At 43.5% G+C, this 25394-nt stretch overlaps 1 protein-coding gene across 1 annotated transcript in view; it reads left to right on the top strand.

Annotated features, from left to right (window-relative positions):
• The window catches only part of LOC126260320 (uncharacterized), a 392453-nt gene extending 369559 nt beyond the window's left edge, over positions 1–22894 (top strand). Inside the window, exons 8-9 of the mRNA XM_049957644.1 lie at positions 10105–10304; positions 21558–22894. Of these exons, the coding sequence (XP_049813601.1) occupies positions 10105–10304; positions 21558–21686 (329 nt within the window). The 3' untranslated portion in view covers positions 21687–22894. The remainder of the gene's footprint in view (positions 1–10104; positions 10305–21557) is intronic.
• Positions 22895–25394: the final 2500 nt, after the last annotated feature.

The raw sequence follows: 25394 nt of genomic DNA, 5'->3' as shown, positions 1-25394 counted from the left end.
AGTCTCTTTAGTAGACCTGTTGCACCTTCTAAGTGTTCTGCCAATGAATCGCAGTCTTTGGTTTGCTCTCCCGACATTGTTATCTATGTGATCGTTCCAATTTAAGTTATTTGTAATTGTAACCCTTAAGTATTTAGTTGAATTTACAGCCTTCAGATTTGTGTGACTTATCGCGTAATCGAAATTTAGTTGATTTCTTTTAGTACTCTTGTGAATAACTTCACACGTTTCATTATTCAGTCAATTGCCACTTTTCGCTCCATACAGACATCTTATCTAAACCATTTTGCAAGTCGCTTTGATCATCCGATGACTGTTTTCATGTCTTAGCGTCACTCTCCAATTTTTAGCCCCTCTCATTTCCCTCCAATAATAAACTGGTGATCCCTTGATGTTCCAGATTGTTTTAGTCAAAATTTCGTGTCTCCACAATTCCATTCAGTACATCCTCATTAGCTACGTGATCTACCCATGTAATCTTCAGCATTCTCTTTTAGCACCATATTTGAAAAGCTGCTATTCTCTCCTTGTCTAACCTTTTCATTGTCCGTGTTTCACTTCCATACATGCCTACACACCAAATACCTCCAGAAAATATATCCTAAAACTTAAATTTATATTCAGTGTTAGCAGGTTTATTTTCTTGAGGAGAAATTTTCTTGTCATTGCCAGTCTGCATTTAATATCCTCTCTACGTCGACCATCATCAGTTATTTTGTTGAATCGTCTCGTTTCCTGATCTGATTATCTCAGCATCGCCTGATATAATTCTTCTGCATTCCATTATCCTTGTTTTGCTCATGTTGATGTTCTTCTTATATTCTTCTTTGAAGAAACTGTCCATTCTGTTTAACTGCTCTTCCAAGTCTTTTTCTGTCTCTGACAGAATTATACCTCCTGGTGTCTCGATGTCTTTCCCCCGTATACAATCTTCTGTCACGATCCTAGGTGTTAGCGATGATTAAATTATACTCTGTGCTAAATTCGACCAGGTAGCTTCCTCTTTCATTCCTTTCAACAACAAAAATTATATGTTCAAATGTGTGTGAAATCTAATGGGACTTAACTACTGAGGTCATCAGTCCGTAAGCTTACACACTACTTAACCGAAATTATCCTAAGGACAAACACACACACACATGCCCAAGGGAGGACTCGAACCTCCGCCAGGACCAGCCGGGCAGTCCATGACTGCAGCGCCCTAGACCGCTCGGCTAATCCCGCGCGGCTTTCATTCCTTTCCCGCAGTCCATACTTTCCTACTATTCTTCCGTCTCTTCCTTTTCCTACTATCGAATTCCAGTTCCCCATCACAATGAGGAGATGGTTGGCATATAAACCTGTACTATTGTGGCAGATGTGGGCTTCGTGTCTATCTTGCTACGATAATGCGTTCACTATGCCATTCATAGTAGCGTACCCGCATTCCTATTTTCTTTTTCGTTATTAATGCAGGCATTACCCCTTTGTGACTTCGTATTTATTGTTGTGTCTAGACAAAACAGCCTAGACACAATGAGAGGAAGCCGAAAGGCACGCGCTTAAAATCACGCAGGCTGGCGTGAGGTCTGAAACAGGATACGTAATGAATGCTATAAAGAAAAGTACGTAGCTTCTGGAATACTTAACTTTAATCCACATTTGTAGAACATCGCTCTTGATGATACATTAATAGAATCTCAATATCAATTGAATACGGCGCCTTGCTAGGTCGTAGCAAATGTAGCTGAAGGCTATGCTAACTATCGTCTCGGCAAATGAGAGCGTATTTGTCAGTGAACCGTTCCTTGCAAAGTCGGCTGTACAACTGGGGCGAGTGCCAGGACGTCTCTCTAGACCTGCCGTGTGGTGGCGCTCGGTCTGCTATCACTGACAGTGGCGACACGCGGGTCTGCCGTATACTAACGGACCGCGACCGATTTAAAGGCTACCACCTAGCAAGTGTGGTGTCTGGCGGTGACACCACATTTATAGCCTTGTATTCACCTGACCGGAAATCCTATTCCTCCTACCACGGAACTTCACAAATATCCATCTAACTTCAACCAATCCATTTCCCTGTTTAAATTTTATAACTGACGTGCCCGATTGATGGATCTAACGTTCCACGCTCAGATCCGTAGAACGCCAGTTTTGATTTTCCTAATAACGACCCCCCCCCCCCCAGAAATTCTAATGGGTGACTATTTTACCTCCGGAGTATTTTACCCAGAGGACGCCATCACGATTTAACCATACAGCAGAGCTGTATGCCATCGGGGAGAATTGCAGCTCAGCTGTAGCTTCCCCTTGCTTTTAGCCTTTCCCAGCACCACCACTGCAGGCTGTTTCCTCTAAAAGGTCAAGTCAGTCAATTATCCAGACCGTTTCCCCTGCAGCTACTGAAAAGGGTGCTGCCCCTCTTGAGGAACCACGCTCTTGCCTGGCCTCTCAACAGATACTCCTCAGTTGTGGCTGTACCTACAGCAATGTCTATGGTTTATGGGCGGAGAGGCTACATGTATTATCACAAATGAAACGAACTGCCTTAGTATTAATGGCACTTGGAACGAAAATTTTCTTTCTGCTATTTTGCCAAATAGTGATATTTTTGAGGTCATGGCTGTGTATAGAATACAAGCTAATTCTTGCAAAGAACAAAACAGCAACCAGCCATTGTCGATAACCCTATTTATTTACACAAATTGTGCCAGCACCGGGTTGGAACTAGTAGCTTCATCTATAGACATCTGTTAGTGTTTGTATCACATCTGGCCGGCCGAAGTGGCCGCGTGGTTCTGGCGCTGCAGTCTGGAATCGCGAGACCGCTACGGTCGCAGGTTCGAATCCTGCCTCGGGCATGGATGTGTGTGATGTCCTTAGGTTAGTTAGGTTTAACTAGTTCTAAGTTCTAGGGGACTAATGACCTCAGCAGTTGAGTCCCATAGTGCTCAGAGCCATCTGAACCATTTTTGTATCACATCTGCTGATGTTTACATTAGTTCTTGAAAAACAGTCAGCTGTAACAGTAGCAGATTTCTGTTCACCCTACCCGTCAGATCATTTAAGAGAAAAAGAGCGTTCCTGACACCATTTCCTGGGGCACTCTGATCATACTCTTGTCTCTGGTGAAAACAAGTCATCGACAACGCGCCGGTTTCTACTACTTAAGAAGTCTTCGAGCCACTCACATATCTGGGTTCCTGTTCGGTACGCTCGGAACTTCGTTAGTAGCCTGCAGATGGGCACCGTGTTGAACACTTGCAGGAAGGTCTGGGATATGGAATCCACCTGTTGGCTTTGTTCATGGTTTGTAGGATAACACGCGAGGAAAGGTCAAGCAGCGCTTCGTACCATGATTATTTGTTAATTGCGCTCATTTGTGGACAGAAGGTTTTACATTTGAAGCAGATTTATTATATTCGAACTCATATGTTCAAGAAGTCTGCAGCATACCAATTTTAAGGACATGTGTCTGTAATATTTCGGGTCGTTATTTTATCATTCTTATAGACAGCAGTCACCTGCGCTTTTTTCCATTGCCTTAGGACTTTGCACTGGGTGAGAGTTTCCGATAAATGCAAGTCGAGTAAGGAGTCAATGCCGTAGGTACTCTACCTAAAGCCGAGTTGGGATTTAGTTTGACCTTTCAACTTACCTATTTTCAACTCTTTCAGCTGGTTCTCAACTACAGGGATGCCTATTCCTATGTCCTCCACCCTGGAATCTGAGCGGAAGTCAAACAGTGCTATGTCTGTACAGATCAAACTTGGAATTTAAAACTTCAGCTTTCGTTTTGCTGTCTTCTACTGTCACGTCAGAGTGTTCGACGAGTAACTGCATAGAAGCCATGGAGCCTATTTGTGATTTTACTGAGGACCAGCATTTTCTCGAGTTCTAGGCAAAATTCTTCGCTAAGGTATAACGATGGAAGCTTTACGCTGTGCCCATCGATCTTTTCAAAGACGCACGAATTTCTGCTTACTTTTACCTGTCGACATTTGCAGGGTCCTTTTTGACCGCAGATTGTAACAGTCTCTGCTTACTCAGAATTTTCTGAATTTTGTTATTAAACCATGGTGGGTGTTTTCCGTCCTTAACTCGTTGGCTCGGCACATACTTCTCCAGCTAAAGGTTTGCAATCTGTTTAAACTCTGCCCATAATTCCTCTATGTCCATCATATTGGAACTAAACGATGTCTGTTCATTGCCTAAGTAACATTATTAACAAGTTCTTATCTGCTCTTTCCAACCTAAATACTCTCCTACCTGCTTGATGAATTCCGTAACTTTAGTAATCATCATCACAATTATGACATTGAGGTCATTAACTCTTGCTCCTGTACTGTCTTTAAGGTCAGGTCTGTTTGTAGCTACTAAGCCTATTTTTTTTTTCGTCTGCATTGTCGAACTACCTGCATTAGACAGATTTAGGGAAACGCGTTCAGAACTGCTTCACAAGACACTTTCCGTACCATCCATTAAAGTCACCATGAAAAATATTGCATGATCGGGGTAAATGGAAATGAGTGTATGGTATCGTTAGCCAGGAGGCCCCTATTCGGAAAAGTTCGGCCGCCAAGTGCAAGTTTTATATCATTCGACTCCACACTGGGCGACTCGCGCCGGTGATGAAGATGAAGTGATGATGAAGACAACGTAAGACCCAGTTCCCGAGCAGAGAAAAGTTCCAACTCGCTCGGCAATCGAACCCGGGCCCGCTTGAATGTGAGGCGAGCACGTTATCACCCAGCTAAGCAGGCGGACTATGGTAGGGGTATTTCCGCGCAACTGAGGGGTGACTTTCTTTGAATTATTCTACAACTACAGGATGGCCAATAAAAACATCCGACGATTAACTTGAGTTCCAGATAACTTCACAGTCTCGATGTCAACCTCAATAGATACAACATTTTTGTTGACTGCAATGAGAATAGCGCGTCCGTCTTGACGAACATCAGTGTTTGAAAGGATCTCGGCCTTGAAAACATGAGAGTCCAAATAAATATAGAAGTTATGTAGATCTGCAAGTGTGCTTTTTCTAACTACACTCCTGGAAATGGAAAAAAGAACACATTGACACCGGTGTGTCAGACCCACCATACTTGCTCCGGACACTGCGAGAGGGCTGTACAAGCAATGATCACACGCACGGCACAGCGGACACACCAGGAACCGCGGTGTTGGCCGTCGAATGGCGCTAGCTGCGCAGCATTTGTGCACCGCCGCCGTCAGTGTCAGCCAGTTTGCCGTGGCATACGGAGCTCCATCGCAGTCTTTAACACTGGTAGCATGCCGCGACAGCGTGGACGTGAACCGGATGTGCAGTTGACGGACTTTGAGCGAGGGCGTATAGTGGGCATGCGGGAGGCCGGGTGGACGTACCGCCGAATTGCTCAACACGTGGGGCGTGAGGTCTCCACAGTACATCGATGTTGTCGCCAGTGGTCGGCGGAAGGTGCACGTGCCCGTCGACCTGGGACCGGACCGCAGCGACGCACGGATGCACGCCAAGACCGCAGGATCCTACGCAGTGCCGTAGGGGACCGCACCGCCACTTCCCAGCAAATTAGGGACACTGTTGCTCCTGGGGTATCGGCGAGGACCATTCGCAACCGTCTCCATGAAGCTGGGCTACGGTCCCGCACACCGTTAGGCCGTCTTCCGCTCACGCCCCAACATCGTGCAGCCCGCCTCCAGTGGTGTCGCGACAGGCGTGAATGGAGGGACGAATGGAGACGTGTCGTCTTCAGCGATGAGAGTCGCTTCTGCCTTGGTGCCAATGATGGTCGTATGCGTGTTTGGCGCCGTGCAGGTGAGCGCCACAATCAGGACTGCATACGACCGAGGCACACAGGGTCAACACCCGGCATCATGGTGTGGGAGCGATCTCCTACACTGGCCGTACACCACTGGTGATCGTCGAGGGGACACTGAATAGTGCACGGTACATCCAAACCGTCATCGAACCCATCGTTCTACCATTCCTAGACCGGCAAGGGAACTTGCTGTTCCAACAGGACAATGCACGTCCGCATGTATCCCGTGCCACCCAACGTGCTCTAGAAGGTGTAAGTCAACTACCCTGGCCAACAAGATCTCCGGATTTGTCCCCCATTGAGCATGTTTGGGACTGGATGAAGCGTCGTCTACATCTACATCTACATCTATACTCCGCGAGCCACCTTACGGTGTGTGGCGGAGGGTACTTATTGTACCACTATCTGATCCCCCCTTCCCTGTTCCATTCACGAATTGTGCGTGGGAAGAACGACTGCTTGTAAGTCTCCGTATTTGCTCTAATTTCTCGGATCTTTTCGTTGTGATCATTACGCGAGATATATGTGGGCGGTAGTAATATGTTGCCCATCTCTTCCCGGAATGTGCTCTCTCGTAATTTCGATAATAAACCTCTCCGTATTGCGTAACGCCTTTCTTGAAGTGTCCGCCACTGGAGCTTGTTCAGCATCTCCGTAACGCTCTCGCGCTGACTAAATGTCCCCATGACGAATCGCGCTGCTTTTCGCTGGATCATGTCTATCTCTTCTATTAATCCAACCTGGTAAGGGTCCCATACTGATGAGCAATACTCAAGAATCGGACGAACAAGTGTTTTGTAAGCTACTTCTTTCGTCGATGAGTCACATTTTCTTAGAATTCTTCCTATGAATCTCAACCTGGCGCCTGCTTTTCCCACTATTTGTTTTATGTGATCATTCCACTTCAGATCGCTCCGTATAGTAACTCCTAAGTATTTTACGGTCGTTACCGCTTCCAATGATTTACCACCTATGGCATAATCGTACTGGAATGGATTTCTGCCCCTATGTATGCGCATTATATTACATTTATCTACGTTTAGGGAAAGCTGCCAGCTGTCGCACCATGCATTAATCCTCTGCAGGTCCTCCTGGAGTACGTACGAGTCTTCTGATGTTGCTACTTTCTTGTAGACAACCGTGTCATCTGCAAATAGCCTCACGGAGCTACCGATGTTGTCAACTAAGTCATTTATGTAAATTATAAACAATAAAGGTCCTATCACGCTTCCCTGCGGTACTCCCGAAATTACCTCTACATCTGCAGATTTTGAACCGTTAAGAATGACATGTTGTGTTCTTTCTTCTAGGAAATCCTGAATCCAATCACAAACCTGGTCCGATATTCCGTAAGCTCGTATTTTTTTCACTAAACGTAAGTGCGGAACCGTATCAAATGCCTTCCTGAAGTCCAGGAATACGGCATCAATCTGCTCGCCAGTGTCTACGGCACTGTGAATTTCTTGGGCAAATAGGGCGAGCTGAGTTTCACATGATCTCTGTTTGCGGAATCCATGTTGGTTATGATGAAGGAGATTTGTATTATCTAAGAACGTCATAATACGAGAACACAAAACATGTTCCATTATTCTACAACAGATTGACGTAAGCGAAATAGGCCTATAATTATTCGCATCTGATTTATGACCCCTCTTGAAAATGGGAACGACCTGCGCTTTCTTCCAGTCGCTAGGTACTTTACGTTCTTCCAGCGATCTACGATAAATTGCTGATAGAAAGGGGGCAAGTTCTTTAGCATAATCACTGTAGAATCTTAAGGGTATCTCGTCTGGTCCGGATGCTTTTCCGCTACTAAGTGATAGCAGTTGTTTTTCAATTCCGATATCGTTTATTTCAATATTTTCCATTTTGGCGTCCGTGCGACGGCTGAAGTCAGGGACCGTGTTACGATTTTCCGCAGTGAAACAGTTTCGGAACACTGAATTCAGTATTTCTGCCTTTCTTCGGTCGTCCTCTGTTTCGGTGCCATCGTGGTCAACGAGTGACTGAATAGGGGATTTAGATCCGCTTACCGATTTTACATATGACCAAAACTTTTTAGGGTTCTTGTTTAGATTGTTTGCCAATGTTTTATGTTCGAATTCGTTGAATGCTTCTCTCATTGCTCTCTTTACGCTCTTTTTCGCTTCGTTCAGCTTTTCCTTATCAGCTATGATTCGACTACTCTTAAACCTATGATGAAGCTTTCTTTGTTTCCGTAGTACCTTTCGTACATGATTGTTATACCACGGTGGATCTTTCCCCTCGCTTTGGACCTTAGTCGGTACGAACTTATCTAAGGCGTACTGGACGATGTTTCTGAATTTTTTCCATTTTTGTTCCACATCCTCTTCCTCAGAAATGAACGTTTGATCGTGGTCACTCAGATATTCTGCGATTTGTGCCCTATCACTCTTGTTAAGCAAATATATTTTCCTTCCTTTCTTGGCATTTCTTATTACACTTGTAGTCATTGATGCAACCACTGACTTATGATCACTGATACCCTCTTCTACATTCACGGAGTCGAAAAGTTCCGGTCTATTTGTTGCTATGAGGTCTAAAACGTTAGCTTCACGAGTTGGTTCTCTAACTATCTGCTCGAAGTAATTCTCGGACAAGGCAGTCAGGATAATGTCACAAGAGTCTCTGTCCCTGGCTCCAGTTCTGATTGTGTGACTATCCCATTCTATACCTGGTAGATTGAAGTCTCCCCCTATTACAATAGTATGATCACGAAACTTCTTCACGACGTTCTGCAGGTTCTCTCTGAGGCGCTCAACTACTACGGTTGCTGATGCAGGTGGTCTATAGAAGCATCCGACTATCATATCTGACCCACCTTTGATACTTAACTTAACCCAGATTATTTCACATTCGCATTCGCTAATAACTTGACTGGATATTCTGGAATTCTTTACTGCTATAAATACTCCTCCACCATTGGCGTTTATCCTATCCTTGCGGTATATATTCCATTCTGTGTCTAGGATTTCGTTACTGTTCACTTCCGGTTTTAACCAACTTTCCGTTCCTAATACTATATGCGCACTATTTCCTTCAATAAGAGATACTAATTCAGGAACCTTGCCCTGGATACTCCTGCAGTTTACCAATATTACGTTGACTTTTCCTGTTTTTGGTCTCTGAGGACGGACGTTCTTTATCAACGATGATAATGTCCTCTCTGGTAAGCCGTCAGGTATTTTATCGTTTCGCCCAAGGGGGGGTCCCTCTAACCTCACGCGGTCTGCACGTCCAGCACGAACGCTGGTCCAACTGAGGCGCCAGGTGGAAATGGCATGGCAAGCCGTTCCACAGGACTACATCCAGCATCTCTACGATCGTCTCCATGGGAGAATAGCAGCCTGCATTGCTGCGAAAGGTGGATATACACTGTACTAGTGCCGACATTGTGCATGCTCTGTTGCCTGTGTCTATGTGCCTGTGGTTCTGTCAGTGTGATCATGTGATGTATCTGACCCCAGGAATGTGTCAATAAAGTTTCCCCTTCCTGGGACAATGAATTCACGGTGTTCTTATTTCAATTTCCAGGAGTGTATATAAGCTACAGTATATTGTTCCTTCTCATTTCGATCAACGTCCGCCAACTACTAACACAGCGCTTCCTGGGCAGTGCGATACTTGTCTCCCAGGATTCATCTGCAGCACATAAATTTCATGGACAATAATAGCGTATAATTATTAGCAAAGGATACAAATGTTGTAAATGACTATGCGATTACACTAGATCTTTATGGACAGCACATCAGATAATTTTCTCATTAACAAATATTTTCCGTTCTGTTCTTATCGTCCGCCCAACCTAACGAAATTATAAATCACTGTACTCGAACGGCTCAACTTCTTGGAGATTTGACGGTCAGAGACTCCCATTTCCCTGTATGCACCAATTTTTGTTTTTCCATCACGCGATAACCGTTTTCCACGTCACATTGTCACAATCATGGCTTACGTACACAACACGCACGGCCATTAATAGTGTCTGTTTTCTTTCTGCAGGAAAGGCACGTAAGCACACACTACACCGCACAGAGCCGATTGCCTTTGTAACGAATGGCACTCTCTATTACCTGCATGTGATGTCTTATTATACACTGCACTACTGACATCAAATGAGATACCATTTGACTGCATTTGTCGTATACTGGAACTCATACTATTGCATACACACATGCACAATTATTCCAACGGACAATGTTAATTTTCCTACTAACGTCCATTATTGTAGCGCTGCCCTTAGTGGTGAGCAGCACATCTGCAGCTACCTGCTGGTTTTCCCCAGTTGACATGGAGGCACTCCGGAGGGTTCTGCACATGCGCGACCCGCTGGAGGAGGAGCTGGTGGAGGCGGCGGTGGCGGCGCGCCAGCTGTCGAGGTGGCCGACAGGCGGGGGCGGCGGAGGTGGCGGAGGTGGAGACAGCGGCAACGCTGGGATACAGAGCGGCTTCTGGCAACACCTTGGGGACGTGCTCAAGCTGAAGGTAGGTTTCCACCTCCCAACTGCTGAGGAGATACCGAACATACAAGGTGTGATCAAAAAGTAAGGGGAATATTTTAATTCCGCAGATTTCATACATCCGACTTCAAAATTTGTTTCGTGTTGTTGGTACACATGTTGTCGATGTATATCTGCATTTCCAGCTGTTTTGAATATTTAGTTTGCTGTTGACAGTCGAAATGGTTATATGTGTTTTCGAGTGTTTGGCGATTTTTTACTGCATGGGTAAAAGAATTTCCGCTGATTTTGGCTTGAAAAGTGGAATAAAGTGCAGCTTCGCGTTCGAAATGTTATGTGTGGCTTTTGAGGAATCTACTGTCAATAAGACAAGGTAACGATAATGTGGACGAAGTAAAGAAAATGGTTATGCAAATTTGCCGAATTACCATAAGACAAGTTGCTGATGATGCCGGCTTATCCTCATGGATATGCTTGTGGATGTCTCATGCCAAGACGTTTTTCCGCATGTTTTGAGTATGAAACGTGTAGCAGCAATGATTGTTCCGAAATTGTTGAATCTCGTCCAAAACGAATGTCTCGAAGACATCGCTTTGGAGTTGCTGACTGACATCGACAACGATCCAGAATTTCTAAATAACGTTATGACAGGTGACGGGACAGGGGTACACGGGCATAACGTCGAAACCAAAGTCCAGTGGTCCCAATGGAAGCTGCCTAAAGAGCCAAGAACGAAAGAAATTTCGTCAAGTACGATCACTTGTGACGGCCATTGTCACTGTTTTCTTCGATTACAATGGAAGAGTCCATCATGAGTTCCTGCCGTATGGTCGTACAGTCTACCTAGAGTACTACCTAGACGTTATGGGCCGTTTGCGTGAAGCCATCTGAAAAAATGGCAAAACCACTGGTGGAAATTGCATCACGGTAATGCACCCGCTCATATCTCAATGCTTGTTCATGATATTTTGGCAAAAAAACGAAACCGTTATTTTGCGTCATCCACCTTATTAGCCGAACAAGTCCACCCGGGACTTCTTTCTTTTCCCGAGGTCGAAGAGAACGTCGTTTTGCCACCATTGATGAGATAAAAACAGAATAGCCAAAGAAGCGGTACACCATGACGAAAAGTGAGTTCCTGAAGTGCTTCCAAGAGTGGAAAAAGCGCTGGCACAAAAGAATTAAATTTGACGGTAATTACTGTGACGAGGACAAAGCTGTCCTCTATGAATAAATAAAGGTGCTTTAAGAAAAACAAAAATTGCGGTTAGTTTTTGATCACACCTCGTACACTACTGCAACGTAATCCAACATGAGCAGTGAAAACTCTTACCACGAATGCTTGTGTGTTACATCTGCAATGTGCACCTGTTCGACAAAACCAGTTTTTCAAATGGTTCAAATGGCTCTGAGCACTATGGGACTTAACATCCATGGTCATCAGTCCCCTAGAACTTAGAACTACTTAAACCTAACTAACCTAAGGACATCACACAACACCCAGTCATCACGAGGCAGAGAAAATCCCTGACCCCGCCGGGAATCGAACCCGGGAACCCGGGCGCGGGAAGCGAGAACGCTACCGCACGACCACGAGCCGCGGACAAAATCAGTTTTTCTTATGCCCATTTAGGATGGCTACAGACAAACAGCTTACGAGAATACCGACAGTACCCCATGTTTAATTAAGCTGCTGCTCAGTGTGCATGTACCCCAGCGCCTTGATTCAGAGACTAAGTATATGTCATCTCATTCTAATCGAACTACTGGGTCTCATGTATCTAGATCCTAGCTACGTACGTCCATGAAACAAAAACATTCACAAATTCTGAGCAGTGTTATGTGCCCTGTGGCTTTTAAGTAAAACTGACTAGTTTGCCCCCTGCCAAACAATAAAACCTTCTCCAAGTTACATTTCCTTCTGTTTTCATGTCACATTCAGTCACGATATTTTCTTTCTCCCTTCTACATTATTTTTTATCACGTTTCTCCTTCTTCGACTCCTTGTCTCATGTCCATTGCCACTAGTCTTCGTAGCTCAAACCCACCTGCTTGTAATTTTTTTTTAATTTTTATAGTAGTAATGAGCAGATATCAACTATGATTTTTTACTTTATTATTTATGTCGTAAGAATTTCCAAATGTTGGATTCTATAGTACATATAATTTGTAGTAAATAACGTAATCTGAAATATGTAGAGTGCCTGGCTAGGTTTAAGACAGAACGCAATGGCCCTACCATTGTCATGGTCAGTAAACACGCACCTGCGGCATGACGATCCTGAGTCCTGTGACTGGAGGAGAACATCGAATCAGTCGACTAAGGCACAGTACGGAATGCTGCTGGTGCCTCGGTGTAAACGAAGTCTTATCACGAAACGCACATTTTGATAGTGGGTGGGAGTCTTAAACAATTATTCTTCCGTGGGGATCGACAGCTTCTAAGTGTTTAATAAACGACAGGGATACATTGTCCGTTGTAGGCTGTATTGTACTTTATTAAAATCGTGCTCTTAGCTACGTAATTTTGGCCGCACGTCGTTGTCAAACACCTGAAACAAATCTACGTGGAAGAGCGTGACACGTCTGCATAGATCGTCAGGGACAGATAAAGCATTCCATAACTCACATTAACGTAACCAGATTTGCAGTGCAGTAACATTACTTACGTTTGCTACGTCATGTATTACATACCGTGCTCATCAAATTCTTTAATGTCACATGCTTAAAACCAGACGTCGTACCCACTCATAACATACACTAAGTGCAGCAGCCTGACAACTAAAACAGCTGTTACGATGTTGTTAAAATTCACTTACCTCCAAACATTGTAACTAAATCAATTACACTACATTTACTGCTGGCGTGCCAGACTAAGTGAAGTGTTGTGAACTCGGTATAGGTGACAATAGGTCATTTAAGGGCACATATATCTTTTACATACATTAAAATCATGTATGAAAGTAAAATTATCATGAAATGTTGACAGAGTAACTATTTGTTTATTACTGGCGTATCAGACTCAACGAAAATATTGTAACGTAGGTCATCAATGACTTAAGATTACATGCAGATATACGGAGACCATACTATTGACATATTGTACAGGAGGTGAATAATCCATAAAAATACAACTTTCAAAAATATTTCAATTACCCGTGACAGATCAGTAAGGCCAGATGAAAATTTATGACCAGATCATTCTTGACTATAAGACTGCATTTTATTGCACCAATATAGGTAGAAAGTGATAATAGAAACCAATAAAGATATAGGTCTATGCCCACACTCAAAATTCATTGCAGCAATATTGCACACATAAAAATGAGAAAACATCCTGCTCAAAACCATGTATACCTACCTTACATGAAATAAAACACGTAGCACAAACCACACTGTGCAAAGAGAAACGTAAGGAACCAAGCAGCAATGTCTGGAAAATACAGGTAAAAATAATTTCAAGACTTGCAGTGAATAATGTATGGGCTACTACGATAATGTCAAGAAGTAGGTTGTACATTTATTTGAACTGTTTCGGACCACTGTAAAATGCCACGCCCATGAGAACAGTTCAGTTGTTGCACAGGATTTTCCTCCGCTTTTTCATAACGGAACACAAAGATCGTATTGTCAGGAACAGACTCACTGCAAGTTTTCAAAAAACTATTCACTTTAATTAATTCCAAAATGGCTTCGATCAGCTAAATCTCCGAACTAGTGCCAGGGGTTTGGCATGTCCCGATAGCTTCCCTCCTGCTTTACTGAATGCAATCTTGGAGTTGTCATAATGTGCCGTATTTGCGACCGAAGATTATATTTAATCTTCCAAATATAGAAGTTTCTCTCAATAATTTGGAAAACAAACACTGCCTTTTCTTCGAGGATTCTCTTTCCACAGTTTCGTATTCGTTTCCTAAGCTGAACATCTGCTTCGTCAGGTGGGTAATACTGTCACGGTTCAGCCATGATTCTGCCATTTGAAATGTTTAAACAGACAGGCTGGGCACTTCCCCCGTTCGGAATTCACCCACAACCTGTGCGTATACTCATAACATTTTCTGTGAGCTCTGTAGCGATGACCATCCTTGAGAAGACACGGCTTCCCTTTCGTTATAATCATTTTCTTTACTCACAGCGTACAGAACTCAAGTAGCTTACGCTTACGAAACCACACGGAAACGAAGACTTTTGACGAAGGCACTGCCTGATGTACGGCGACTTTACATTCGCTGTTTATAAACGACTGGCGTGCAGGAGGCTGCAGTGGGAAATAAAACGGTGCAAAATCTCTTAGTCGGAAGTGCCTGAGGAACCTCAAGGGAGTCGGCAACACATGGTTCGAAAGCCCACGAAGCCAGATTAATTCCCAACAGAGAATAAATGAGAAGGGCTCATCAGTTTTGGCATCTGCCTGACAACCTAGGAAATCCTCCCAAAAGATTAGGTAGGAACCTGTGAACTCCACTGTCTCTATAGTACCGGACAAAGTAATTAAATTAAAATCAAGTATATTTTCATTGATCATGCGCGTGTGTCATTGCAGGGGTTCATCGTTTTTTCAACTTTCCGTACCTTAGTCGGTAAAAACGGGATCGTTCTATGATCACTTTGTTGTCCGTCTGTCTGTCAGTCCGACCGTTAATAACCCTTTTTCTCGGGGACATGTAGAGGTATGATGTTTAAATTTATGTCACATACAAAGGCCTACGGTATCTTGGCGGTGTAAAACATTTAGTTTCTAAGTCAATTCAGTCAAAAGATACAGCCACTGTCTTACACTCCAAGACTCATTTAAGCAAGCTTTTACGGTGCTTTCCACAGACCAAGAATCATCCAATTTCGCAAGAATCAAGGTTTCACAGTAAAGGAAAGTGTGAGAAAACTGTTAATTTACAATTATATCACATTAAAAAAATTACTATTACAAACCTACACTGCATTCGTAATCCGTCAAAATTTTCAGGAAGTACGCTATCGACTTTGATACGGTCATCTGTTTTTTGCAGCTACACCGCGAAAACAATTATTTTACTCTCTACTTATATAGGAGTAAGGCCATCCGACTACAGAGCCACGCCGACGTTAGTATCGTAGGGCTTATACGTAGCGTTACCGCTTACGACGCAGGTGGCCCGGGTTCGATTCCTGGGAGAGGACTAGATCTTGTGTGTCCTTCATCATCATTGACCCGCAAGTCTCCGAAGTGGTATCATCTAAAAAGGACTTGTAACACAGCGACCGAACTCCCGAATGGGGCCTCTCGGCCAACAATGCCATAATTATTATCTTCTTTCCTTTCTCAGACCTTTTTAGGTCTGGTTACAAATGGAAAGTGACGCGGACCTTGATCAAGCGTGACTTCCTTTTAACTGTACGATATACGTTACATTGCATTTAGGAACCTTCGGGTAATTGAACATGTATCAATAATTACAGATTTCTGTAGTTGTATGTATAAGTTTGGATATAGTTGTATTGCGTTGATGTACTGGTGGATATTGTGTGGTATGACTCCTGTAGTTGATAGTATAATTGGTATAATGTCAACTTTATCCTGATGGCACATGTCCTTGACTTCCTCAGCCAGTTGGATGTATTTTTCAATTTTTTCTCCTGTTTTCTTCTGTATATTTGTTGTATTGGGTATGGATATTTCGATTAGTTGTGTTAATTTCTTCTTTTTATTGGTGAGTATGATGTCAGGTTTGTTATGTGGTGTTGTTTTATCTCTTATAATGGTTCTGTTCCTGTATAATTTGTATTCATCATTCTCCAGTACATTTTGTGGTGCATACTTGTATGTGGGAACGTGTTGTTTTATTAGTTTATGTTGTATGGCAAGTTGTTGATGTATTATTTTTGCTACATTGTCATGTCTTCTGGGGTATTCTGTATTTGCTAGTATTGTGCATCCGCTTGTGATGTGATCTACTGTTTCTATTTGTTGTTTGCAAAGTCTGCATTTATCTGTTGTGGTATTGGGATCTTTAATAATATGCTTGCTCTAATATCTGGTGTTTATTGTTTGATCCTGTATTGCAATCATGAATCCTTCCGTCTCACTGTATATATTGCCTTTTCTTAGCCATGTGTTGGATGCGTCTTGATCGATGTGTGGCTGTGTTAGATGATACGGGTGCTTGCCATGTAGTGTTTCCTTTTTCCAATTTACTTTCTTCGTATCTGTTGATGTTATGTGATCTAAAGGGTTGTAGAAGTGCTTATGAAATTGCAGTGGTGTAGCCGATGTATTTATATGAGTGATTGCTTTGTGTATTTTGCTAGTTTCTGCTCGTTCTATAAAGAATTTTCTTAAATTGTCTATTATTATTATTATTATTATTACGAACTGGTCATTCTGCATACAAAAATTCCCTGACAGTCTATGCGTACGACGCGTGCACGATCGGTAATGCTTCAAAGTAACTCTGATAAGCGGTGCAGCATTGCATTTCCATTGTTTGGGCACTAATGCCTGAGAGGCTCCACCTGGGGAAATTCGGCCGCCGAGTTGCAAGTCTTTTCCGTTCACATCACGCTGTGTGACTAGTGTGTCGATCATGATGAAATGTCGATGATGACAACACAATAGCCAGTCCTCTAGTGGAGGAAATCTCCGACCTGGCCGGGAATCAAACACGGGACCGCATCATGGCAGTCAGACACGCTGACCGCTCACTTAAGGGAGCGGACCACTGTTTGGGATTACGTTCGGATAGCCCATCAAATATCCGTTGTAGCATTCCGCAAAATAATTTGACATTTGCGTGAGAATAGCCACACGTCCTACTGTACCATTTTCTTCTTTGGAGACTTCCGTCAAATCTTACCAGTAATCACAACAGGGACGAAGGCATACAAAATCATCGCATCTTCAATTGCCAGTTAGCATAACATGTCAATATAACTCCAAAATTAACAAAAGAAATGAAAAATTACGATAGTGAACGTGAAATTAAACAAAAAATTCAGACTTAAATTTAAAACATTCCCGAAAGTCATGGAGCTGCCGGGACTAACATCCTGCCAGAAATGGCAAAAATCGAGATTCTCGATTCGTCGATTGGATAAACTATCTGCTAGAATATTACATAAGTTTGAGGTGTTTTTTCATAAGATTAATAAGCGGAACAGATACACATACACAGTTTTTAATCATCAATAATACGTTCAAAAATGGTTCAAATGGCTCTGAGCACTATGGGACTTAACTTCTGAGGTCATCAGTCCCCTAGAACTTAGAACTACTTAAACCCAACTAACCTAAGGGCATCACGCACCCCCATGTCCGAGGCAGGATTCGAACCTGCGACCGTAGCGGTCGCGCGGTTCCAGACTATAGCGCCTAGAACAGCTCGGCCACCCCGGCCGGCAATAATATGTTCTCCTTCACTATTTACGACAGTCTGCCAATGCTTGGGTAACATTTCGATTCAGAGACTGTAGAAATCATGTGATTTTGAGGCGAAGAAATCGTCAAGCCATTTTCGGAGCGCATTTACATCCGGAAAGGAAGTTCGTTGAAGGGTGTTCGATAAAGCGAGGAAAAAATGAAAATCTGAGGGCCAAGGTGAGGTGAATAAGGTGGGTGCTGAATGAATTCCCAAGACATCTCCTGTACAGTGTTTTTGTCAGTGTAGCAGAATGCGGACGGGCGTTATCCTGGAGTAGGATCACTGCACGATATCTTCCTGGTCGCTGAACGTGGATTGCGTCGGCAAGACGCCTCAGTTGTGAATAAATGTCAGCAGTGATCGTTACGCCTCGGGTCAGTAATTCGTAGTACACCACACCATCGCTGTCCCACAATATGCACAACATTATCTTTTGTGGAAGAGCGAAGGACTCTGTACGGGGAGTTGCTACTATTTTGGCCTCAACAATCCTTTCTTTTCCTTATGTTAGCATAAAGACGCCATATCCCGTCACCAGAAATGATACAGGACAAGAATGATCGGAGTTGTTCACGAACCAATTGATAACGAGCAAGCAGAGATGCACATATTTTTTGTGATTTTGGCTTAGGGCATGCGGTGACCGTACAACCCGACTTTTGAGCCTTCCCCATATCATGGAAATGTCACACGATGATGAATGATCACGGTTCATCACATTTGCCAGTTATCGAGTACACTGACATGGATCACTGTGAATTGAGGCGTTTCAAAGGTCTTCATCCAGTCCCAAAGCTCCTCCTGAACGTGGAGAGTGGCTAATGTCAAAATGACACTGCTTAAAATGAGAAAACCGTTTTCTTGCTGTGCTTTGTCCGATGGCATTGCGCCCATTCACGGCATAAATGTTTCTGGCTGCCTCCGCTGCCGTCACCCCTCTGTTAAACTCACACAGAAGAATATGTCGGAAATGTTTCAATTTCTCCACTTTGCACTCCATTTTGTAGCGTGCACAGATCCACTCACTATCTCCAAACGACAATATGTAAACTCGAACAGCGACAGTGAACTACAAACAAAAAATGACAGTCGTTCAACAGACCCATAGCGATCAGAATACCAACAGTTTGTGCTCAACACTTGCAGCATGAGTCCTTCTCGTATCTGTCACTTGTTTTGCATTAAATGTATTCGCTTTTGCGAATGTGGACAACAGGTGGGTGTATTATGGAATGACAACAATGAAAATTGTGCCAGACCGGGACTCGAACCCGGATTTTCCGCTTATCGCGAGCGGTCGCTCTACCATTGTTTTTTAATCTCATTTTGTTAGTTATTGTTCGTTGTAGCGTTCGGGGCGGATGTCCCATAACACGCGTTCGAGTTCGTCGTTGATCCTTTCACTCAGTTTTTTTTGTTAGAGAGGCAGCTAACCCTTTGAAGGAACACGCTGAGCTACCGTAACGACGCCATTTGGCCACCCATGCACGACTCACGATCAGACCCAAATTTCCGTATGTCGTCAACCATGAATCTACAACCAATAGCCGTACATAGATTATGTACACACATCAAAAAACGTTTTGCATCACCCCGGTTCCCTGAACCTAGCTCTAATCGCCTAAGGGCTACTACTGCAGTGGATGACCACTACCTTTGGATTACGGTTCGGAGGAACCCTGACAGCAACGCCACCATGTTGCATAATGCTTTTCGTGCAGCCACAGGACATTGTGGTGCGACTCAAACTGTGGTCAATAGTCTGCACTACACGCAACTTCTCTGTGCATATTGTATCAAAGACACAGTCCCTTTGACTGTTCAGAGTTATCACTAAACCAGCCCAAAGATGTGGGTCCGACAGCCGATCAGTTCTAGTCATTCCACCAGGAAGGAGGTACACGCCTCGTTTTGTCTGTAGTTCAACCATGCTTAGACGGTGAATACAGCTGTTCGATAGCGTCCGCACTATTACTTTGTGCCAGGAAGGGCTCTCAACAAGGGAAGTGTCCAGGCGTCTCGGAGTGAACCAAAGCGATGTTGTTCGGACAAGGACGAGATACAGAGACAAAGTAACTCTCGATGCCATGCCTGGCTGTACTCGCCCAAGGGCTACTATTGCAGTGGATGACCGCTATCTATGGATTATTGTTCGGAGGAACCCTGACAGCAACGCCACCATGTTGGATAATGCTTTTCGTGCAGCCACAGGACGAGTTACGACTCAAACTGTGTGCAATAACCTGCATTCGGCGCAACTTCTCTCCCGACGTCCATGGCGAGATCCATCTTTGCAGCCACGACACCATGTAGTGCGGTACAGATGGGCCCAACAACATGCCGAATGAACCGCTCAGGATTGGCATCATGGTCTCGTCACCGACGAATGTCGCATATGCCTTCAACCAGACAATCGTCAGAGACATGTTTGGGGGCAATCCCATCAGCACACACTGTCGAGCGAGTGTATCAAGGTGGAGGTTCCCTGCTGTTTTGGGGTGGCGTTCTGGGGGGCCGACGTAAGCCACTGGTGGTGATAGAAGGCATCGTAACGGCAGTACGATACGTGAATGCCATCCTCCAGCCGATAATGCAACCATATCATCATCATATTGGCGAGGCATTCGTCTTCATGGATGACAACTCGCGCCCCCATCGAGCACATCTTGTGAATGACTTCCTTCAGGATAACGACATCGCTCGAATGGAGTGGCCAGCATGTTCTCCAGACGCCAACCCTATCGGACATGCCTGGGGTAGATTGAAAGGCGCAGTTTATGGATGACGTGATTCACCAACCACTGTGAGGTATCTACGCCGAATCGTCGTTGAGGAGTGGGACAATCTGGGCCAACAGTGCCATCATGAGCTTGTGGATAATACGCCACGACGAATACGGGCATGCATCAATGCAACAGGACGTGCTACTGGATATTAGAGGTAACGGTGTGTATGGACCACCACCTGCGAAGGTCTCGCTGTATGGTGGTACAACATGCAATGAGTGGTTTTCATGAGCAATAAAAAGCGCAGAGATGATGTTTATGTTGGTCTCTATTCCAATTTTCTGTACAGGTTCCGAAACTCTCGGAACCAAGGTGATGCAAAAATTTTTTCATATTGCGTACTTCATTTCCAATCTGTGAGAGCACGTTTGTGTGTTGTACAATTTTGTTCTCTTCAGTCAAATTTTCCAAAAGACTGGGAATTAGAGAGAAGGAATCCTAATTGGGACTGTGTGGGAGAAAATTTCCATTTATGACATTCACCTTATAAAAAGTTGTTGTTGTCCCAAGAAAAATTGAACTGTGAGTTTATGTTTGGCGAGGAGTTGGAGGGAAAGCGGGGGGGCTCTACTCTGTGAAATTAAAAAGCTGAGTAGCTGAAGAATACTCATTATTGTAGAACACTCAATATAATGTCGTTTATTGAAACTGAACTACACTTCTCGAACAATCACTATATACACACAAAGAAAACAAATAACATGTAGACGACCATTCATCAAGAGCGTCAGTGAGGTCTGTCGGAGCTGGTCCTAGCTCAGCGAGGAACTGGCTGTACTGCTGCTGCGCTGGTCTTATAAAGCCGGTGGAGGTCGGCGGAGTACTTCAATTTTCCCCGTATCTGTGAGGCGCCCTCGGCAGAAAAAGTTTCGCATTAGTCTCTAGCAAGTTCTGTTTGTTTTGAAGAATTGTTTTCCTCTTGGTTGCGCCTGCAAGTGCTTGTGTATGTTATATGGTACACAGAGGTGTCTTGAGTGTAGTCTGCCTGGCAGGGGCCGTCTGTGGCTGACATAACAGTAGCTACAAGCAATAGCGAGAAAACTACTTCCCTTATTTCGCTCGTTCAGCGAGACGACAAACTGTGCTTCTCCGTTTCAGGAGGAGACAAAAACCCTGGCGGCTCTGGAAGCTAAGCTGCACTCCGCGCGAGAAGCCGATCAGGATCGGGTGCGGAAGATCCTCGCGGGTGACGTCAGCGCTGCAGACGGCGCCGTCAGGGGCATGTGACGTGGCTGGGCCAGCGCCTGATCACAGAGACACCTGCCGGCTGGACGCCTGCCTGCTGTTCCCACGTGTAGCACCCTATGTGTGTGTGTATGTGCTCGATGTTCCCTCCCCATCACAGTCTAATTGCTGATGTCGCAGAACCCTTCGGTGTATCCCCATGTGTGTTAAACCCATGTTACATTCCCAGGATACTGTTTGACTGAAAAATAAGTATACATATTCCTCGCGCCGAGATCAGGAACAAGCTGGTAAACGAGTACAAGTCATGATGGAGAATGTCTGAATTTATCTTACATCTAGTTTACAACCATGGTAAAAGAAATCCAGATGTTATGATTACTGATATGAGTTACTAAAATATTTTATGCTAGTAGCCACTTTACCCATTCAATTGTTAGACAGATTTTTAGCGTGACCAATGAAAATCACACATATTGAACCGAAAAGTACATTTCCTCTCTCACATTTACAAAGCCACAAAAGCAATGCAGTATCGTTTTATGTCCTTTTTGACAGACGAAATTACGCCCAGAAAAGAGAGAGAGAGAAATTAGAAGTGATATCTTAAATAAGTTACCATTAACAAAATCCGAGGTATAAAATCGGCACTGAATGAGTAACGCTGTCTTTGTGAGCTAAGACGCACGGAAGTGGAGACGAGACACAGTCAATAGAAAAGCGGGGAATTATTTACCATTTACTGGCAGTTTTCGGTGCAGTATTATACGTTAAACATGGCTGCTTGCACGAAAAAGTAACATCACATCAGCCTCTCCTGAAAGTTTTATAATATTCATCATAATTTCCATCATAAGCAGTATACTTCATATGTTCTTGATATGCCCATCTGTTTGCAACTCTTCATGAGATAACTGTAATAAATGTAACAGTAAACTGCAAGGTAATGGAAACAGTTTAGAGAAATTGTAGATTTTGTACATTTATTTTATTATACCAAAGACTAGATAATATGGAATAAAGTATATGCCAACATACTATAATATTTGTATACATGAAATCTCATCAGATATTTTCTTTGAAGAGTCAAGCCCATCGTTCTTCGCAGAATATTTTGATGGGGTTTTGATGATAGTGTGTATTGTTACAAAGTGAGGAAAAGTACATATATCTATATATTTTAGCAGAGTTTGGTATAATACTTAGGTAACTAAATGTCATATGTTTACAATTATAATAAAACAACTGAAATAAACATATGTTTACTGCTGGTAAGCGCTGACAATTTGACTTTTTACTCTGTTACGTTTTCACAAACAAATAATTTCATTTTTAATATATCTGAAATATCCATTTGTTGACTTCTCACTCCTATTGACTATTAATGTCTGTGGACAGTGAACCCAAAAGGTCGAAATAAAAACGCTGATAGAAAGATGAAGCGTACAAGAAGTTGTGAAATTATTGATGCAGAAACTAACAAAAAAATTGTAGTCTACCAATCGGTCCCGTACGCAGCAGCTCTACCCCTTCTATACTTACATAGTCATTTCTTTTGAATAATGTAGGAGCGATCATACCGGCTACTCTCAACGTAAGAATGAAGCTACCACACCCCTAATAATCCAACGTTTAAAGTTTGGAATAATTACAGTGGTAAAAGGAAGTTTGTCTCTTTTAGAAAGCTGTTATTAGGCCACCAGATAAAAAAGAGGAATATTATTCATGTCTCCTCTGCCATAGCCTTATGGTAAGAATACCTATGGAATGCACTTTCACACAGAACAGAATTTTTGTCACCATCATACATTGGCTTCAAAGCACGTGATACTCTAATACTTACCTACGTAACTGTTCTTTTCAGGCATTTCCATTCGCATTCAAGGAAAAAACAATTTTTCTCCATTTTTTATTAGTAATAAATGACGACAGGGTGAATGTGTGTATTACAAAATGAAAACAAATAGTGTTTTAGAGAGCGGCAATTTAAAATGATAGTCAGCTGTCAGCTGTGGATGTAAACAAACAAGAAGTTAGACGGCAGCTTGGAGATGAACAGCGTGGGGGATCGAGGGACTCCATCCACTCACAGGGTGGGTAGCCTACATCCAAGTTTATACTTCTGCATATGCAGAACTCTTCGGGGTAGTGGGATTAGTAGCCGAACCCACGATGCGATTGGAATAGGCTCTTCACTCATTTGCTATTAAGAAGAAGAATTAATGACAGATCGTTTTGATCTATTACCACCCACAGTCCGCTATGCTCCCATCAGTGACATTCCTACTCTGAGGGCGAAAGAGCTGAATTTGATGTTGCGGGAAATATGTGAGCTTTTTCACTTCTGAATCGTAAGTCATTTGACAAGTGACAGGATAAATTCCTTACCGCCCTAAAAATTACATATACAGTACATCTGAGGCAGATGTTATGAATATATCCCTCAAATTAAACTTCCTGGCAGGTTGACACTGTATACCAAACTGGGACTCGAAGCTGGCAGCTTTACCTTTCGCAGGCAAGTGTTCTAGCGAATAACCTATCCGAGGACAACTTACGAGACGCCCTCACAGTTTTACTTACGCCCGTATCTCATCTCCCATCTTCCAAAACTTTCGGAAGTTCTCCTTTATACCCTGCGGGAACAGCACTTTTGGAAAAAAGGACACTGCAGAGACATGGCGTAGCCACAGATTAGGGATTTGCTCCCACATCGAATTTTCACTGTGCAGAGAAGTGTGTGGTGATTTGAAAGTTCCACGCAGACAGAAACTGTATGCCGGACCGGGTCTGTAATCTGCTAGGAAGTTTCAAAGGAGCGAACACTACACTGCAGAGCGATAGATCATTCTGTAGGTATACAGGGAGGTCCATTTATCGTGACCGGGCCAAATATCTCACAAAATAAGCGTCAAACGAAAAAACTACAAAGAACGGAACTTGTCTAGCTTGAAGGGGGAAACCAGATGGCGCTATGGTTGGCACGCTAGATGGCGCTGCCATACGTCAAACGGATATCAACTGTTTTTTTTTTAAAACGAACCTCCATTTCTTATTACATATTCGTGTAGTACGTAAAGAAATATGAATGTTTTAGTAGGACCACTTTTTTTGCTTTGTGATAGATGGCGCTGTAATAGTCAAAAACATATAACTCACAATTTTAGACGAACAGTTGGTAACAGGTAGGTTTTTTAAATTAAAAGACAGAACGGTTGTTCCATTGTGATACATATACCTTTGTGAACTCATCATTTCTGAGAACGGTTCAAAATGGCTCTGAGCACTATGGGACTCAACATCTTAGGTCATACGTTCCCTAGAACTTAGAACTACTTAAACCTAACTAACCTAAGGACATCACACACACCCATGCCCGAGGCAGGATTCGAACCTGCGACCGCAGCAGTCCCGTGGTTCAGGACTGCAGCGCCAGAACCGCCAGACCACCGCGGCCGGCTTCTGAGAACGCATGCTGTTACAGCGTGATTACCTTTAAATACCACATTAATGCAATAAATGCTCAAAATGAAATCCGTCAACCTCAATGCATCTGGCAATACGTGTAACTCATTCCTCTCAACAGCGAGTAGTTAGCCTTCCGTAATGTTCGCACATGCATTGCCAATGGGCTGACGCATGTTGTCAGGCGTTGTCGGTGGATCACGATAGCAAATGTCCTTCAACTTTCCCCACAGAAAGAAATCCGGGGACGTCACATCCGGTGAACGTGCGGGCCATGGTATGGTG

Source organism: Schistocerca nitens, chromosome 5 (genome assembly GCF_023898315.1).
Source record: "Schistocerca nitens isolate TAMUIC-IGC-003100 chromosome 5, iqSchNite1.1, whole genome shotgun sequence".
Lineage (NCBI taxonomy): Eukaryota > Metazoa > Arthropoda > Insecta > Orthoptera > Acrididae > Schistocerca > Schistocerca nitens.
Note: the sequence above shows the minus strand (reverse complement) of the source record. Positions and strands in the feature narration are given on the sequence as shown.